The 16,010-nt window shown below is 38.2% G+C and overlaps 1 protein-coding gene across 3 annotated transcripts in view; it reads left to right on the plus strand.

Annotated features, from left to right (window-relative positions):
- Positions 1-12,400, plus strand: part of HMGCR (3-hydroxy-3-methylglutaryl-CoA reductase) — a 54,039-nt gene extending 41,639 nt beyond the window's left edge. For all 3 annotated transcript variants that reach the window (XM_045566409.1, XM_045566410.1, XM_045566408.1), the window contains exons 6-20: positions 82-187; positions 2,448-2,554; positions 2,666-2,782; positions 3,214-3,374; positions 3,496-3,743; positions 3,858-4,036; positions 5,877-6,071; positions 6,390-6,548; positions 6,697-6,854; positions 7,870-7,975; positions 10,105-10,275; positions 10,603-10,743; positions 10,833-10,991; positions 11,437-11,591; positions 11,737-12,400. In XM_045566409.1, the coding sequence (XP_045422365.1) occupies positions 82-187; positions 2,448-2,554; positions 2,666-2,782; positions 3,214-3,374; positions 3,496-3,743; positions 3,858-4,036; positions 5,877-6,071; positions 6,390-6,548; positions 6,697-6,854; positions 7,870-7,975; positions 10,105-10,275; positions 10,603-10,743; positions 10,833-10,991; positions 11,437-11,591; positions 11,737-11,791 (2,217 nt within the window). In that variant the 3' untranslated portion in view covers positions 11,792-12,400. The remainder of the gene's footprint in view (positions 1-81; positions 188-2,447; positions 2,555-2,665; positions 2,783-3,213; positions 3,375-3,495; positions 3,744-3,857; positions 4,037-5,876; positions 6,072-6,389; positions 6,549-6,696; positions 6,855-7,869; positions 7,976-10,104; positions 10,276-10,602; positions 10,744-10,832; positions 10,992-11,436; positions 11,592-11,736) is intronic.
- Positions 12,401-16,010: the final 3,610 nt, after the last annotated feature.

The raw sequence follows: 16,010 nt of genomic DNA on the forward strand, positions 1-16,010 counted from the left end.
CTATAAGCCCTAGGATGCAGTAATGTTTTTAAAAGTTATTTTGTACCTTACCCTCATTGATATGTTTGGTCTGTGTTTTAGGATGAAGTAAGGGAAAATATTGCCCGTGGAATGGCAATTTTAGGTCCCACATTCACCCTCGATGCTCTTGTTGAATGTCTTGTGATTGGAGTTGGTACCATGTCAGGTTTGTAAGCAATTTTAATATATTTTTAAAATAAGTGTGCCTATAAAAAGGAAAAAGAACATCTTGGATTTTGTATTGCTTATTCTTAAATTTTGACTTATAATTTTGAAATTATATTAGTGTGTGAGTATACTGACCTTATATCTGTGTGCTTTGGTGAAAACTTAATAGAAAGTTACTGATTTATTTTTCACTGCTGTCATCTTCTCTTTCTGTTTTCCACTTTGCTTGTTTGTTTGGTTTTTAACCAAGATTATATTCCAAGGCTAGTCTGGAAAGCATCTTCCAGCTCCTTCTGTTGCCTAGACCAAATTGGTGACTTGGTTCCTTCTGTTTTATTTATTTATTTATTTTGAGACAGAGTCTCACTCTGTTGCCCAGGCTAGAGTGCAGTGGTGTCATCGTAACTCACTGCAACTTCAAATTCCTGGGCTCAAGTGATCCTCCTGCCTCAGCCTCCCGAGTAGCTGGGACTATAGGCATGTGCTACTGTGCCTGGCTAACTTTTGTATTTTTTGTAGAGACAGGGTCTTGCTATGTTTCTCATTCTGGTCTCAAACTCCTGACCTCAAGCAGTTCTCCTGCCTTGGCCTCCCAAAAGTTCTGGATTGTAGGCATGAGCCACCATATCTGGCCTGTACCAAACTATATTTCTGTCTTTTCAATTTTGTGAGTTTTGACAGTGACATAGTCTTGTAACCACCACTACATTCAAGAAAAATGTTGATGAGGTGAAAACATACTTATGTGATTTTATTCAAGCAAAAGAGTGTATGAGAAGATAAAGAAGATTAATCAAAAATAAGTAGTTGGGCCATGAAACTGATGTAGAAAGCAGTAGAGTGATGAGTTTTGTCATGATTTGGTCAGAGAAAGGGGCAAAGGAGGTGATTAGATTTGTAGTTGGAAAAGCCAATAGGAGAGACATTTACATCTATACAGAAATTGTATAATTAGAGATTTGGCTTAGGGTAGAAAAATACAGATTTAATGCACAGTAACTAGGAAGTAACTCTTTCAAAAAGCCAATACAAAGAGAAAAATTCTTAGCTTCTTGGAAGTATATGAATTGGTGCTGTCTCTGTACAGAGAGACTTTGGGACAGAGTAAGGAAGAATGTCAGGAAAGCCTGTGGCAACAAAATGAGTTACTGTTCTACAGAGAGAAATAGTAGATAGTCAAGTTGCGAGAGCATTGATAAAGTATGGTTTCAGTGGTGTCAGGTTTGAAAAGATTATATTTAGCTACTATTTAAAATGTAGATTGTTTCATAATGCTTTTGTTATTATAATTTTGTAGTCTCTTGAATTTCCACATTTGACAGTAATTGGTGTGGAATTAAAAAAAATCCAGTGTATGCTTTTGTTCTATTATTCAGAATATCTCTGAAAATTTAGAAAATAAAGTATAACTTTGAGTTTTTGATATTAGTTATTCTAGTTAGTTTTTATAGGAAAAGGGAATAATTTTTAATTTATATTTGTAAAGTAAGGGAATAGGATTTAGTAATTTGAGGTCTTTTCTGGACTCTATAATTCTCTTACCTTCCTTCTATTTGAGATTATCAAATGACACCTTAAACATTTTATAGTGGAATGTTTGTTAATTTTTAATCTTGAGTTGTCTGTCATTTTGTATTATATCATTTTCCAAGCAGATCAATGAAATAACCAAAATTATAAGAGCTTCAGTGGGCACCATAGAGGTTGTATTGAAATTAGAGTTTGGTGGTACACAAAAAAATATTTATTATCCTATATCAGACATGGCATAACTGACAGTATATTCAACTTTTATAAAAAGTCCTTGGTTCCCAGGTGAATTGCTTTTGTGGTAATAGGTGAGATTGGATCAATAGTATTAACATAACTGGAGGGTCTTGCTCCATTACAGTAGCCTGTCCTGTATCTCCTTGTCTCAAATCAAGGTTCTGCCGTTTGATAAAAAGGGATTGGGAACACATTTGTTTATCAGTTGTATATTAAATACTACCACTCTGGCTGGCATTGTAATATTGAGGATATAGGAGAAGACAAGCTCTTTGCCCTTGAGGACTTAGTGTTTTGTAGTTATTCCTGCCATTCTCTAAGGGTTGACATCACCTCTGAGTTGCTAATTATATTTCCAATAAATGGCAGAGAGCTTAATAATGTACTGATATTTTCATGTACTTGTCTACCTGTAGGAAGAGTCCTTGTGAGATATGCAACATCAAAATACACTACTTTACTGGTTATATATTTAATTTTTCTCTAACCAGGGGTGCGTCAGCTTGAAATTATGTGCTGCTTTGGCTGCATGTCAGTTCTGGCCAACTACTTCGTGTTCATGACTTTCTTCCCAGCTTGTGTATCCTTAGTATTAGAGGTAAGAGCAGTTCTTACATATAGCATTAGTAGAAGAGTAACGTTTCTTTTTTACATCAGTTCACTTAAACATAATCAATATCTTCTAATGTAACATTGATTTACCCTGTAGCTTTCTCGGGAAAGCCGCGAAGGTCGTCCAATTTGGCAGCTCAGCCATTTTGCCCGAGTTTTAGAAGAAGAAGAAAATAAACCAAATCCTGTAACTCAGAGGGTCAAGATGATTATGGTAATGACATAGTTTTCTTTTCCCTTCAGTATCCTCAGTTCCAATCTCATTCTTTTTGAAAATTTTTTTTTTGCCCTCTCTGTTTTCTTTCTGTAGTCTTTGGTTCTGTCAATGATATCCACCCTCTTCTTACTTTTTTTCTTAACCTGTTCTTCTTTTCCTTGAGGCTTCTGGTCTTTATTAGTCTCTCTCCCCTAAGCAGATTTTTCATGTTCCTCCTCCACTTTATCTCTCTTTTAAAACCCGTTCTTTGGGATGTTTTCAGTAGTTCAGTGGGGTCACATAATTAGTCACCTAGCAAGCTTGGGGCTTTCTTTTCATAGTAAGGTAGGCCATGGGAGATAGTTTTTGGTTGTCCAGTTGCTGGAGATGAGAAATTTAACTTCCAGTGATATGCAGAGGATATATAATTTTGAAAAATTTTTTTTCAGTCTCTAGGCTTGGTTCTTGTTCATGCTCACAGTCGCTGGATAGCTGATCCTTCTCCTCAAAACAGTACAGCAGAAAATTCTAAAGTCTCTTTAGGACTGGATGAAAATGTGTCCAAGAGAATTGAACCAAGTGTTTCCCTCTGGCAATTCTATCTCTCTAAGTAAGTTAGCTGAAATCTACTTTGTTGCTTATTAATCATAGCACTCCATGCTATTGTAATTTGAGGTTGTGCCTTTTATATTTCCTAATGATAACATTTTAATTTGCTTTCTTTTATTTAGAATGATCAGCATGGACATTGAACAGGTTATTACCCTAAGTTTAGCTCTCCTTCTGGCTGTCAAGTACATTTTTTTCGAACAAGCAGAGACAGAATCCACACTCTCATTAAAAAACCCTATCACATCTCCTGTAGTGACCCAAAAGAAAGTCCCAGACAATTGTTGTAGACGCGAACCTGTGCTGGTCACAAAGAACCAGAAATTTCATTCAGTGGAGGAAGAGACAGGGGTAAACCAAGAAAAAAAAGGTAATTTCTTATTCTTTTCACTCTCAATTCTTCCATTGCTGATTTGTTACAAAGTTGAGTCCATTTTAAAAATGATGTACAGTGTTGTAAGATTTCTTTTAATTTCTTGAACAGTGGAGGTTATAAAACCCTTAGTGGCTGAAACTGACACCTCAAACAGAGCTACGTTTGTGGTTGGTGACTCCGCCTCACTCAATACTTCATCAGAACTGGCAAAACAGGAACCTGAACTTGAACTTCCCAAGGAGCCTCGGCCTAATGATGAATGTATACAGATACTTGGGAATCCAGAGGTGAGGACCATAACATAAACTCAAACTTGGGATTTTTCTTTAAAAAGAAGCTTTTTAAAGGAAGGAAAAACTAGTATCTGGTGACTACTACTAAGTTCTAGGCACTGTGTTACATGGTTTACGGATGCCATCTTCTTTATTTATTCTCCACAACCTTGACAGAATTAATCTCCATTTTTCAGATGAGAAAGCTAAGGTTCCAAGGAGTTTCATTTGTCAAAGTAATACATCTAGGAAATAGTAAAGCTGAGAGCAGGGTCCAAGATTTTCTGATTCCAGAGTCAAAACTCTTCTGGTTTATTACTGATTATCACAGAGATGAGCAACTACTGCATTCTCCTATGTGTATTGAGGCCTAAAAAGGATTTGACACAGATGAACTTAAAAGATAGAAAAGAGGGGCCAGGAGCGATGGCACTCCTGTAATCCTAGCACTCTGGGAGGCTGAGGCGGGAGGATCGCTTGAGGCCAGGAGTTTGAGACCAGCCTGAGCAAGAGGAAGACCGTGGCTCTACAAAAAATAGAAAAATTAGCTGGGTGTGGTGGTATGTGCCTGTAGTCCCAGCTACTCAGGAGGCTGAGCCAGGAGCATCGCTTGAGCTTAGGAGGTCATAAGAATATTTGAAGTTTGGAACTTCTAACTTTAAAGATAAAAGTAGTCTATTGATATGTTATCAATAGAATTTATCTGCACTCAACATGAAAATTATTTTGGTTCACTAAAATGCTATATGTTTCATCTGTATTCTTTAATCATACATTTTGATTATTTATTTTCCAAGTTTTTAATTTTTAATTTTTTTTTTTTGAGGCAGGATCTCCCTCTGTCACCCAGGCTGCAGTGCAGTGGTGCGATCATAGCTCACTGCAGCCTCGAACTCCTGGGCTCCAGGAGTGTGTATACTCATGCATAAAAAAAAAATCTCTGGAAGGATACACAGTAAAGTAATACAGTGGTTACCTGTTTACCTATTTGAGTATAGGTAGCAAAGAACTGGGCAGATGGTAGATAGGGTTAGGAGGAAGACTTTTTTTTTTTTTTTTTTTTTTTCTGAGACAGAGTCTCACTTTGTTGCCCGGGCTACAGTGAGTGCCGTGGCATCAGCCTAGCTCACAGCAACCTCAAACTCCTGGGCTTAAGCGATCCTACTGCCTCAGCCTCCCGAGTAGCTGGGACTACAGGCATGCGCCACCATGCCCGGCTAATTTTTTCTATATATATTTTAGTTGGCCAGATAGTTTCTTTCTATTTTTTAGTAGAGATGGGGGTCTCGCTCTTGCCCAGGCTGGTCTCAAACTCCTGAGCTTAGAAGATCCACCCGCCTCGGCCTCCCAGAGTGCTAGGATTACAGGCATGAGCCACCGCGCCCAGCCAGAGGAAGACTTTTTATAGAAAGACTTAACCTGTTTATATTCTTTAGTTTTTTAACCATGTGAATACATTACTTGTCTAAAAAATTTAAAAGTTTATAAAAATTTACTAGAGTTCAAATAGTAGCTGTTACATCTAACACACACTGTGACACCTTATAGAATCCCATTTATTTTTCTTTTTACTGTGTATTAATGCAAGTCTGTCTTTGTATTATAAAATCTACAGTGAATAGGGTATTTGTATTATTTTTACTTGGCATTTTTTATATTAAATGAATTATTGATTTTGCAGGGGTATATTTGTATTAAAAATATAGTGATTTTATAAAAAAGATTTATATTATTTTAATTTAGTATTGTTTGTATTAAATGGTTTATTTCTTATAAATAATATGACGTGTGGCCCTTCAAGTCTTCTGCCATCTCCCTTTCTGACCTCCCTTTCATTTCTTTTTCATTTCTTTAGAAAGGTGCAAAATTTCTTAGTGATGCCGAGATCATCCAGTTAATCAATGCTAAGCATATCCCAGCTTACAAATTGGAAACCCTGATGGAAACCCATGAACGTGGTGTATCTATTCGCCGACAGTTACTTTCCAAAAAGCTTTCAGAACCTTCTTCTCTCCAGTACCTACCTTACAGGGATTATAATTACTCCCTGGTATGTTATTTTCTTGATTAGATAGCTATGCTTTGTAGCTTTTTAGTCTTTTTTTTTTGTCCTGGCTAATTTTTTATATAAAATGTATTCTCTTTTAAATCATTTTACTGTAATTTTATATTCTGCTTATGATGTAGGTAATAGAAATTCAAATATTTTTCTTGTATTTTTAAAGACAATAGCATATTAAAAATTTTGTTGAGAAATATACATACTAAAGGATTAAGTTTGTAGATAGTTCTAAATGACAAGAGCTGAGATGAGTTGCTGTGTGTTTACAATATAGATTTTCACTTGGTGTCCGACTTTACATTTTAGGTGATGGGAGCTTGTTGTGAGAATGTTATCGGATATATGCCCATCCCTGTTGGAGTGGCAGGACCTCTGTGCTTGGATGGAAAAGAATTTCAGGTTCCAATGGCAACAACAGAAGGTTGTCTTGTGGCCAGCACTAACAGAGGCTGCAGAGCAATTGGTGTAAGTTGGCATTTATTTATTTGCCTGTTTCAAAATACACCCTAGGCAAGGCAATAAGAAGAGATTTGGGAATAATCAAAGATACCATCTGGGTCAAGCAGAAGTGTTTTCAGGGTTAACATGTGTTTCTGTAACATATTCTGCATAGCTTGGTGGAGGTGCCAGCAGCCGAGTCCTTGCCGATGGTATGACTCGTGGCCCAGTAGTGCGTTTTCCTCGGGCTTGTGACTCTGCAGAAGTGAAGGCCTGGCTTGAAACACCTGAAGGGTTCACACTGATAAAGGAGGCATTTGACAGCACCAGTAGGTGAGTAGTTTTGTATGTATGTTTATATTTATTTCAGAAGCAGTACCATTTTCTAGGCTTGCTAAATTTAATTGTTAACATATTATCTGCTTAAGATAACATGGCAGGCCATGCGTGGTGGCTCACGCCTGTAATCCTAGCACTCTGGGAGGCCGAGGCGGGCGGATTGTTTGAGCTCAGGAGACCAGCCTGAGCAAGAGCAACAGCGAGACCCCGTCTCTACTAAAAAAATAGAAAAAATTAGCCGGGCATGGTGGCACATGCCTGTAGTCCCAGCTACTCGGAAGGCTGAGGCAGGAGGATTGCTTCAGCCCAGGAGTTTGAGGTTGCTGTGAGCAAGGCTGACGCCATGGCACTCTAGCCCGGGCAACATAGTGAGACTCTGTCTCAAAAAAAAATAAAAAAGATAACATGGCAATCTGCCTCCTTAGCGCAGTAGGCAGCGCGTCAGTCTCATAATCTGAAGATAACATGGCAAAATATCAACTTTAAATCTGTTCATTCAAAATGAGTAATATAAATGCTTGCTTGAGGGGGAAAATAAATATTGATTCAAATGAATACCTCCATAGAGGTAAATTAGTAAAAAATGGTGTGACCTACCTAATAAATTTGATTAGACTGTTACTTTGCCCTGGGGGAGAGTTGTCTTAGAAAAGAAGATTTTCTAGTCAGGATAGAGGTGTTAGCATAGTAGATTTACTTTGAATGCAGAAAGTTAAATTTACAAAGAATCATAATTAATACAAATGATAACACCAATAGAATTCAAGGTATTATGTTTGTTTTTATGTGAACTTTTTAAGTTTATTGAGAAATAATTGCCCACAGCCCCTTCCTCTTACAGAATCTAAGAATGAAACAGAGTTGAAATAATATCCCTAATACATTGTTATTTTAAAAAAGAAAATGAGTAATCTCTATGAGCTTTCTCTTATGCATGAAATTACATTTTAAGATAACTTCAGTCTGCTTAAAAAGAATAAAATAAAATCTTTGCATCTTTTGTTTACAGATTTGCACGTCTACAGAAACTTCATATGAGTATAGCTGGACGCAACCTTTATATCCGTTTCCAGTCCAGGTCTGGGGATGCAATGGGGATGAACATGATTTCAAAGGTGAGTGGGCGTAGCCTGTATCTGAAGGGGTAGACACAGACTTGTAAGAATGGTTGTCCCAGGAGAGAGGAACTGGGTGGCAGGGAGGCAGGGTGGGTAGCAGACTTGCTATTTAAGCCACTGTTTTTAGCTATGTACCCTTTACGTATGTTATACACTCAGAGTTAATTGATTAAAAAATATTTTTATTGAAAGGTACATATTGATTGATGTAACTCATGTTATATACATCAGGCACTTGTTGATTGGTATTGTTTATATTTGACATATTTAATTTAGATTTGGCATTATACATATTCTGGCTTTACTTAGAAGGGCTAGAAGGAATCTTGAAGTTAACACTTCAAAACTTTGCCCAGTAAATTTTGAAGCTGACCTTTTCCAGAAACCTCAAGATGTGTCTTTAAGAAGCCAAATATAGTTCATGTGTATAGTCTACTTATTTTAATTATTTCCTAAGAAGTTTATGTATGGCTTACATTTTATTCTGCTATTTACCACAAACAAATGTAAAATGTTAAAGTCAACAAGTCAGGCTGCAGAGTTTATTTTGTGGTTTATTTTTTGTGTTTGTAAGGACGATCTGGGAAGAAAGAGGTTAATGAGTAATGTACAGATGGTCCCTGACTTACAATTTTCTTACTTTATCATGGGCTTGTCAGGGTATTAAGTGCATTTTTGTCAGTGTGGTTGTGTGCACCTGTAGTCCCAGCTACTTGGGAGGCTGAGGTAGGAGGATCACTTGGGCCTAGGAATTCTAGTGAGCCTAAGCAATATAGTGAGACCCTGACTCTAATAAAATAAATATTAATAAATAAATGCATTTTTGACCTATGATATTTTTGACTTATGACAAGGTTACTGCTTAATGAACCTATTATACCTCAAGGAACAGCTCTATAAGCATTAAAAATTGCCAATAAACAGTAAGGTGGTTCCTCAACAACTTAAAAAATAGAGTTACCATATATTCCAGCAATTTGACTTCTGGGTATATACCCAAAAGAATTGAAAGCAGGGTCTCAAAGAGATATTTGTACCCTCATGTTCACAGCAGCATTTTTCATAATAGCCAAGAGGTGGAAGCAACCTTAAGTGTCCATCAACGGAGGAGTGGACAACAAATAAGATGTGTGTGTGTGTGTGTGTGTGTGTGTATAATGGAATGTTATTCAGCTTTAAAAAGGAAGGAAATTCGGACACATGGTACAACATGGATGAACCTTGAGGACATTATGCTAAGTGAAATAAACCAGTCACAAAATGACAAATACTATATGATTCTACTTGCATGAGGTACTTAGAGTAGTCAAATTCATAAAGACAGAAAGGAGAATGGTGGATATCAGGGGTTGAGGGGAATGGGGAATGGGAAGTCATTAATTTAATGAGTATAGAGTTTTAGTTTTGTTAGATGAGAAGAGTTCTGGAGATTAACTGCTTAGCAATGTGAATGCACTTACCGCTGTACACATAAGAATGGTTAAGATGGTAAATTTTGTTATGTGTATTTTACCACAGTTAAAGCAATTTTTTAATTGACAATAAATATGTTTTGGGTTATTGAGGTGTGAGTCATTAATTGAATTAATTTCATTTAATTGGAAGTCATTGGAAGGCTTATTTATATTTTATGTAATGTAAAGCCAATGACTTTCCACTAACAAGATTAATGACCTACTTCTCTTTGTGGACTTCGTAACTTGGGCTTTTAGGTAACAATTTAATAACTAGAAGAGAGAATTTATTACATGTTGATTGTGGGTTGAGTTAGTTACTCCCCAGTGACATATGAATATAAGTATTTCTTATATTCTTGTTGAGTATTTTTAACATTCTCTCTTTTTGATTCTTATTTTTATAGTCTACATCCTGTTCAATAATGATCACAAAGAACTTGGTTTTCATGCCTAGAAAGAAACGCATTAGGAATGTATACCTGACTAAGAAATTAGTCATTGTGAGGGTTAATAAAACAGCTGTTACTTTTGGGCTCAGTTTCTTTCAAGATAGTTATTGCACTTAGAAATATCTAGTAGATACAAATAAACCCCTCTGATCTATAAGGATGAATACTTCGTGCATTTTAATGTGTGTGTTTTTTTCTTTTTTGGCGGTTGTTTTAATAGGGTACAGAGAAAGCGCTTTCAAAACTTCATGAGTATTTTCCCGAAATGCAGATTCTAGCCGTTAGTGGTAACTATTGTACTGACAAGAAACCTGCTGCTATAAACTGGATCGAAGGAAGAGGAAAGTCTGTTGTTTGTGAAGCTGTCATTCCAGCCAAGGTTGTCAGAGAAGTGAGTGATCTGAGAAGTATTTTATCTTTTTTATTTTGTAATTCTAATTGAATTTTGAAAAATGGGGAAAGCAGTATTAATGTTCTAAATAAAGTCAAATATGAGGGGTTATGTTTTCCATTAAAGATGACTGTTATTGTACCTTGCCTGTCTGTGTGGCGTTCACAAGAACAAACTTTACTGATAGTCTTTTTATTGAGGACAGGGCTTAAATGGAACCACATCTAAACTCCCTTGTTTTCTGGAGTTACAGAATGATAGATCTGAGTAACATTCCCCTGAATCTTCTGGAGGAAGAGGTAAAATATACACAACTCTGTTTTCCAGGTATTAAAGACTACTACAGAAGCTATGATTGAGGTAAACATTAATAAGAATCTGGTGGGCTCTGCCATGGCCGGGAGCATCGGAGGCTACAATGCGCATGCGGCGAACATTGTCACTGCTATCTACATTGCCTGTGGACAGGTGAGCACTCCAGCCTCCACTTCTTTTATGTTGTTTTAAGTGAAGGAAGTATAGTATATATTTTTTCTTTTCTTTTTTTTTTTTTTTAGGATGCAGCACAGAATGTTGGTAGTTCAAACTGTATTACTTTAATGGAAGCAAGCGGTCCCACAAATGAAGATTTGTATATCAGTTGCACCATGCCATCTATAGAAATAGGAACTGTGGGTGGTGGGACCAACCTACTACCTCAGCAGGCCTGTTTGCAGGTATGACGCATCCAGCATGGAGTCCAGTGACCTTGAGCCTAGTTCTGACTCCGTGGGATTCTCTCTCTACCTGACACCACATATCCTTCACCTCTGTATTTGAGCTGGTCTCTTTGCTCTTTTGTTTTCCATCAGCCTAGTCCAGTGTGTCCAGATAAGCATGTTCAGGCATTATGCTTAATACATTAAGAAAGTGGATTAAGAGAGCAAATGAATGTTCATCTACTCTGAGTAAAGACACCGCCGGTCAGGCTGTGCTTGTTATGTTAGCTATGGTGTATGCCCTGTCAGTGCTGGCTGTCAACTCTTGGAAATTTTAGTACTTCCAATGGAGTCTACTACTAGTCTGATGCCATTGTAGTTGCTCTGATTTTAGTTGATTTAGTAATAAATTATTGCTTGTGACTTTAAGGGTGAGTCTTGCTGTGTCTCTCTCTGGCTTCAGATGCTGGGAGTTCAAGGAGCATGCAAAGATAATCCTGGGGAAAATGCCCGGCAGCTTGCCCGAATTGTGTGTGGCACAGTAATGGCTGGAGAGTTGTCACTGATGGCAGCACTGGCAGCAGGACATCTAGTCAAAAGTCACATGATTCACAACAGGTATGATTTAAAGATATATTTAACATTTTCCCTATACTTGAAAAAAATATACAATATAAAAACTTATTCAGATACAGTCATCCCAGATTAAAATTCTATATTCCTGATATTTTGTATATTGCTATTTTGTCTTTTTCTGCCATAGGTCAAAGATAAATTTACAAGACCTCCAAGGAACTTGCGCCAAGAAAACGGTTTGAATAGCTTGACAGTTCTGAACTGAAACATGGGCATTGGGTTCTAAAGGACTAACATAAATTCCACGAATTAAAAAGCTCAATGCAGTGTGTTGTTGAGGATGAATAGATGTGATCAGTGTGATGACTGCTTGGTTTGGGGCTCTTTCAGAGAGTTTTGAGGTTTTTCCATTTAGATTCCTCAGATCTGAAAATGGTTTAGTACTTTATGTGTGATGCTCTTTGGGAAGATTTCAACATGGATGGTAATCTACAGCTCGCTTCTGAAAGCAAATACAAGCTGGAAAAAGTATTTTCTTTTGATGAAGTTCATGGTGATCAGTATGAGACAGTACTCCCCCATCCCCTGCCATTTGAACGTAGATTTTTAAATTATACTGTAGCTGCCAAAACCCTGATTTTATAGTTAATTTATTAAGTCTGGGTTGTAGAACTTTAAGAAATAAGAGCTAGGCCTATTTTTTGTAAATTAATACTTCATTTGGTGCTGGTCTATTTCGATTTTGGGGGGTAACCAACATTATTCTTCAGAAGGGGACCTGCTTTCTTCAAGGGAGGAATTATTCCCAAACTATAGAATAATGTGCTAAGACGTGCTAAGTAGCTTTCTATGAAGAAAGCAAATCATGACCAGTCACGGTTGCTCAGGCCTATAATCCTAGCACTTTAGGAGGCCAAGGTGGGCAGGAGTTCGAGACCAGTCTGAGCAAGAATGAGACCCTGTCTCTACAGAAAAATAGAAAAATTAGCTGGGCATGGTGACACTCGCCTGTAGTCCCAGCTACTCGGGAGACTGAGGCAGAAGGATCACTTGAGCCCAGGAGTTGAGGTTGCAGTGAGCTATGATCGTGCTACTGCCCTCTAGCCCCTGTCTCAAAAGCAAATCACTGCATTTGTCTCTGCAAGGTGTTTGTTCAGAGAGGCCTCTTGTCTAAATAGAAATGTTTGTCTAGATTGTCTATGACATGTTTTTCAGCATTAGACTTTAAGAAACAGAGAGTTTTGTGCTTGTTACTAAAGATACCAGAGCTCTTAATGTTGCTTAGATGAGGGTGACTCTCAAATACAAGCAAGTCTGCAACCTCTCTTCAGAACTCAGTGTTGAAACACAGTTTGGAAAGAAAAACACCATTTCTCCAAGCCAACTTTAATTTCTTAAAAGACATTTTAATTTATTTAGCTGAAAAATTGAGATAGTTTTTTTGTAAACAACTGTATCAAATCTGTATATGTTGTAATAAAGCTTCTTATGCTAGGAGTTTATTGAAAGTGTTCGGGAAATAAAGAAAAATACTTGTATAGTGATAAAACACTCTAGCTTGGGCCAGAGAAGGCAGTGTTCTTTAATGTTGTCCAGGAAACCCCGGCTGGCTTGCCAAGCCTAATGAAAGGGAAAGTCAGCTTGCAGAGCCAATGAAGGAGCCACGTGAATGGCCCTGGAGCTGTGTGCCTTGTTCCTGTGGCCAGGAGGTTGGTGACTGAAGTATTCACACAGGGCTCTTTAATGGACCCATAAAAGCTCTTAGCTTCCTCAGGGGTCAGCACAGTTGTTGAATCTTAAATTTTTTTAATGTACAAGTTTTATATAAATAATAAAGAACTCCCTATTTTGTATTACATCTAATGCTTCAAGTGTCGGTCTTGGAAATCTGATGTCTCATGTAGAAGATGGACTCTGAAAAACATTCCAGTAAAGCTGTGGCAGCATGGAGAGCCTCTTAGTGATTGTGTCTGCAGTATTATTATAGAAGATGAACCTTTGCTGTTGTACGTAAAGCTTAAATTGCTTTTGTTGTAACTCTTCAGCCAGTGACTTTTTATTTATCTGAGCTTTCGTGGAAGTGGCAGTGAAAAATATGTTGAGTGTTCGTTTTGGTGACTGTAATGAATATCATCTTGCTAAATTAATGTTTTGTACAATCACTAAATTGTATACATTTTGTTATAGAGTACCTTTTTCTAGTTCCAGTAAATTATGGAAAGGAAGTTAATATTAATAAGTGTAAGCAGTAACCTTTTTTGTCTGGATTAACCCTAGGCCTGAGGCCCGAAATCTGGCTGGAGTGGTAATCTATAATTCGTGCCAGGAGTCACATGACCATTTATTCTCCATTATATTGTCCAGCTCTATGACACTGATGGCAGGCCAGTGTTGTATGTGCATTAAAATGATCTTTCTTGTATTTACAGGGTTTGATTAGTTCAGATTTATAATCTCAACCAGACTACTTTTGTATACGGAGTGGGGAGGCTAGTTAAGGGGAAGAAGGAGAAAAGATTGGGCAGCCAAAACCAAATGGCCATTGCAAATGTGCATTTAAACTGTGTGGGCTGAATTGGAGAGGGGAATTTGTACAGCTTAGTGTAGCTAAGGGTAGCCTCTTTAGAAGAGCTGACTTTCATTTATGTGAAATTATTGACTATATTTTTGCTGAGGTTAAAGGTGAAAAGGTATATACAAGCCTCTAAGAACCAAGGCCCAGATAGAGAATCAGTTTGAAGTTTTCTCCTGAAGTGGGCTGCGATGGTCAGCCCCCTCCAGAACGGAGCAGGCAGACAAAAAACAGGGAATGATTTTCAAGCTTGCTTTCTGCTTGGGTAATTTGCTGAGCAGTAAGATGCATGTGACAGGACAGGATGTTTACTCATCTTAGGAGAAGATAAGAGGATTAAATCCAAAGGGAGCGTCTCACATTGAAGGGTCTGAGCTCAGACAGGAGGACCCCAGGACAGCAAAACACATCAAATATGAATCTCCTGTGTACACGAGGGGGAGTTAGAGCATTAAATTCATTGTGAAGATTTTTTTTCAAGACGAGCATTTCTCAAACTATGCTCCTGTGCTGGACAAGGCTAAAATTTATTAATAATAAACTTTGCCCAGTTAGCAAAAGTAATGGGTAACCTCTACGCTGGAAGCCAAGAGAAGATGGCAAGTGATTTAGTTTAACAATTATGTGTTTAACATTTAACAGATTTCATTTTTTCAATGTGGTGTACTTGGAACATGCCCCCTTGTCCCCATCTCCCCCTTTTTTCCTTCCTGAGCAAGTTTGACAGCTGCTGAGGGAGGTATGGGCACTCCTGTATTGGGAGGGTTTTTCTAACCGCTGCTCCCTAAGGCCAATAGAAGAAAGACTTGCACTAACAGCTGGAGTTAGGAGGCAGAATGCAAAAGTGTGCTCTAGTAGCTTGAGTGTGCACCACATTCACTTGGAGGATCCATTAAAACACAGATTGCCGGGCATTAAAACACAGATTGCTAGGTGCACCCCCAGGCTTTCTGATTCCCTTGGTCTGGGGTGGGGCCAGAACTTTGGCGGGTCGAACAACTTCACAGGTGGTGCTGCTGCTGCTGTAATAGGTTGGGATTTCAGCATAAGGTGCCTGATGGGGCTGTGAGTGAAGGGTATTAGAAAATTGTGTTTATTCAAAAGCACAAAGTTGGAAAACACCCATGGAGAGACCAAGTGCTGGTTAATAAAGACCTGATTAGAGTTAACCCAAGAGAGATGTAATAACTACATAGAAAATGTTTTTTGGATTTGGTGCTCCTCCCCCACTCCCACAATCCCAGAACAACACTGAATGTCTACATGTAAAATGCCCCAGAAAAAGAGACACTTTCAGCCACTTATTCCACTCACCCTCCTCGTTCCCTGCACCCTCTCCCAAAGGGCCAAATAAGACTAGAAAAAAAATTGAGCTACTTGCTGTCTACTCCCCAGCCTCCCCCCACCTGCCCTGTGAAATTTGACTCCTTTCTATTTTAACTTCCCGGGATAGTGGCATTGGAGCACAATTACTCCAGGGTAGAAGCCCATTGAACAGAGCATTCCAGTTGGTTAATTCTGGAGCCAGTTGGCAGGGAGCCTAAAACGGGGAGGGCCTGTGCCAGCTGCTAACTAAGCATGCAGGCAGACAAGCATCAGGAAGTGATCCAAAATAGAAGGGCTGTAGTCATCTAGCCTGCTTGATTATGGAACTCCTTTGCATTCGTGTCACTTGCAAATTTGAAATGGTAAATGGCTTGGATGGGGCGGAAGTGAGGGATGGTTGTGGGAGCAATTCTGTGTCAGTCTCCAGTCTAAAATCGGCTGGGATTGTATGTAGAAGCGTCGGACACAACAAGCAAATCCAGAGTATTGTTAGCCCTTCATGATGTGTGATGGAAGAACCTCACTCCTGAGTTCTTTTGCAGCTCTGAAGCTCACAATGGACA

This window comes from Lemur catta, chromosome 12 (genome assembly GCF_020740605.2).
Source record: "Lemur catta isolate mLemCat1 chromosome 12, mLemCat1.pri, whole genome shotgun sequence".
Lineage (NCBI taxonomy): Eukaryota > Metazoa > Chordata > Mammalia > Primates > Lemuridae > Lemur > Lemur catta.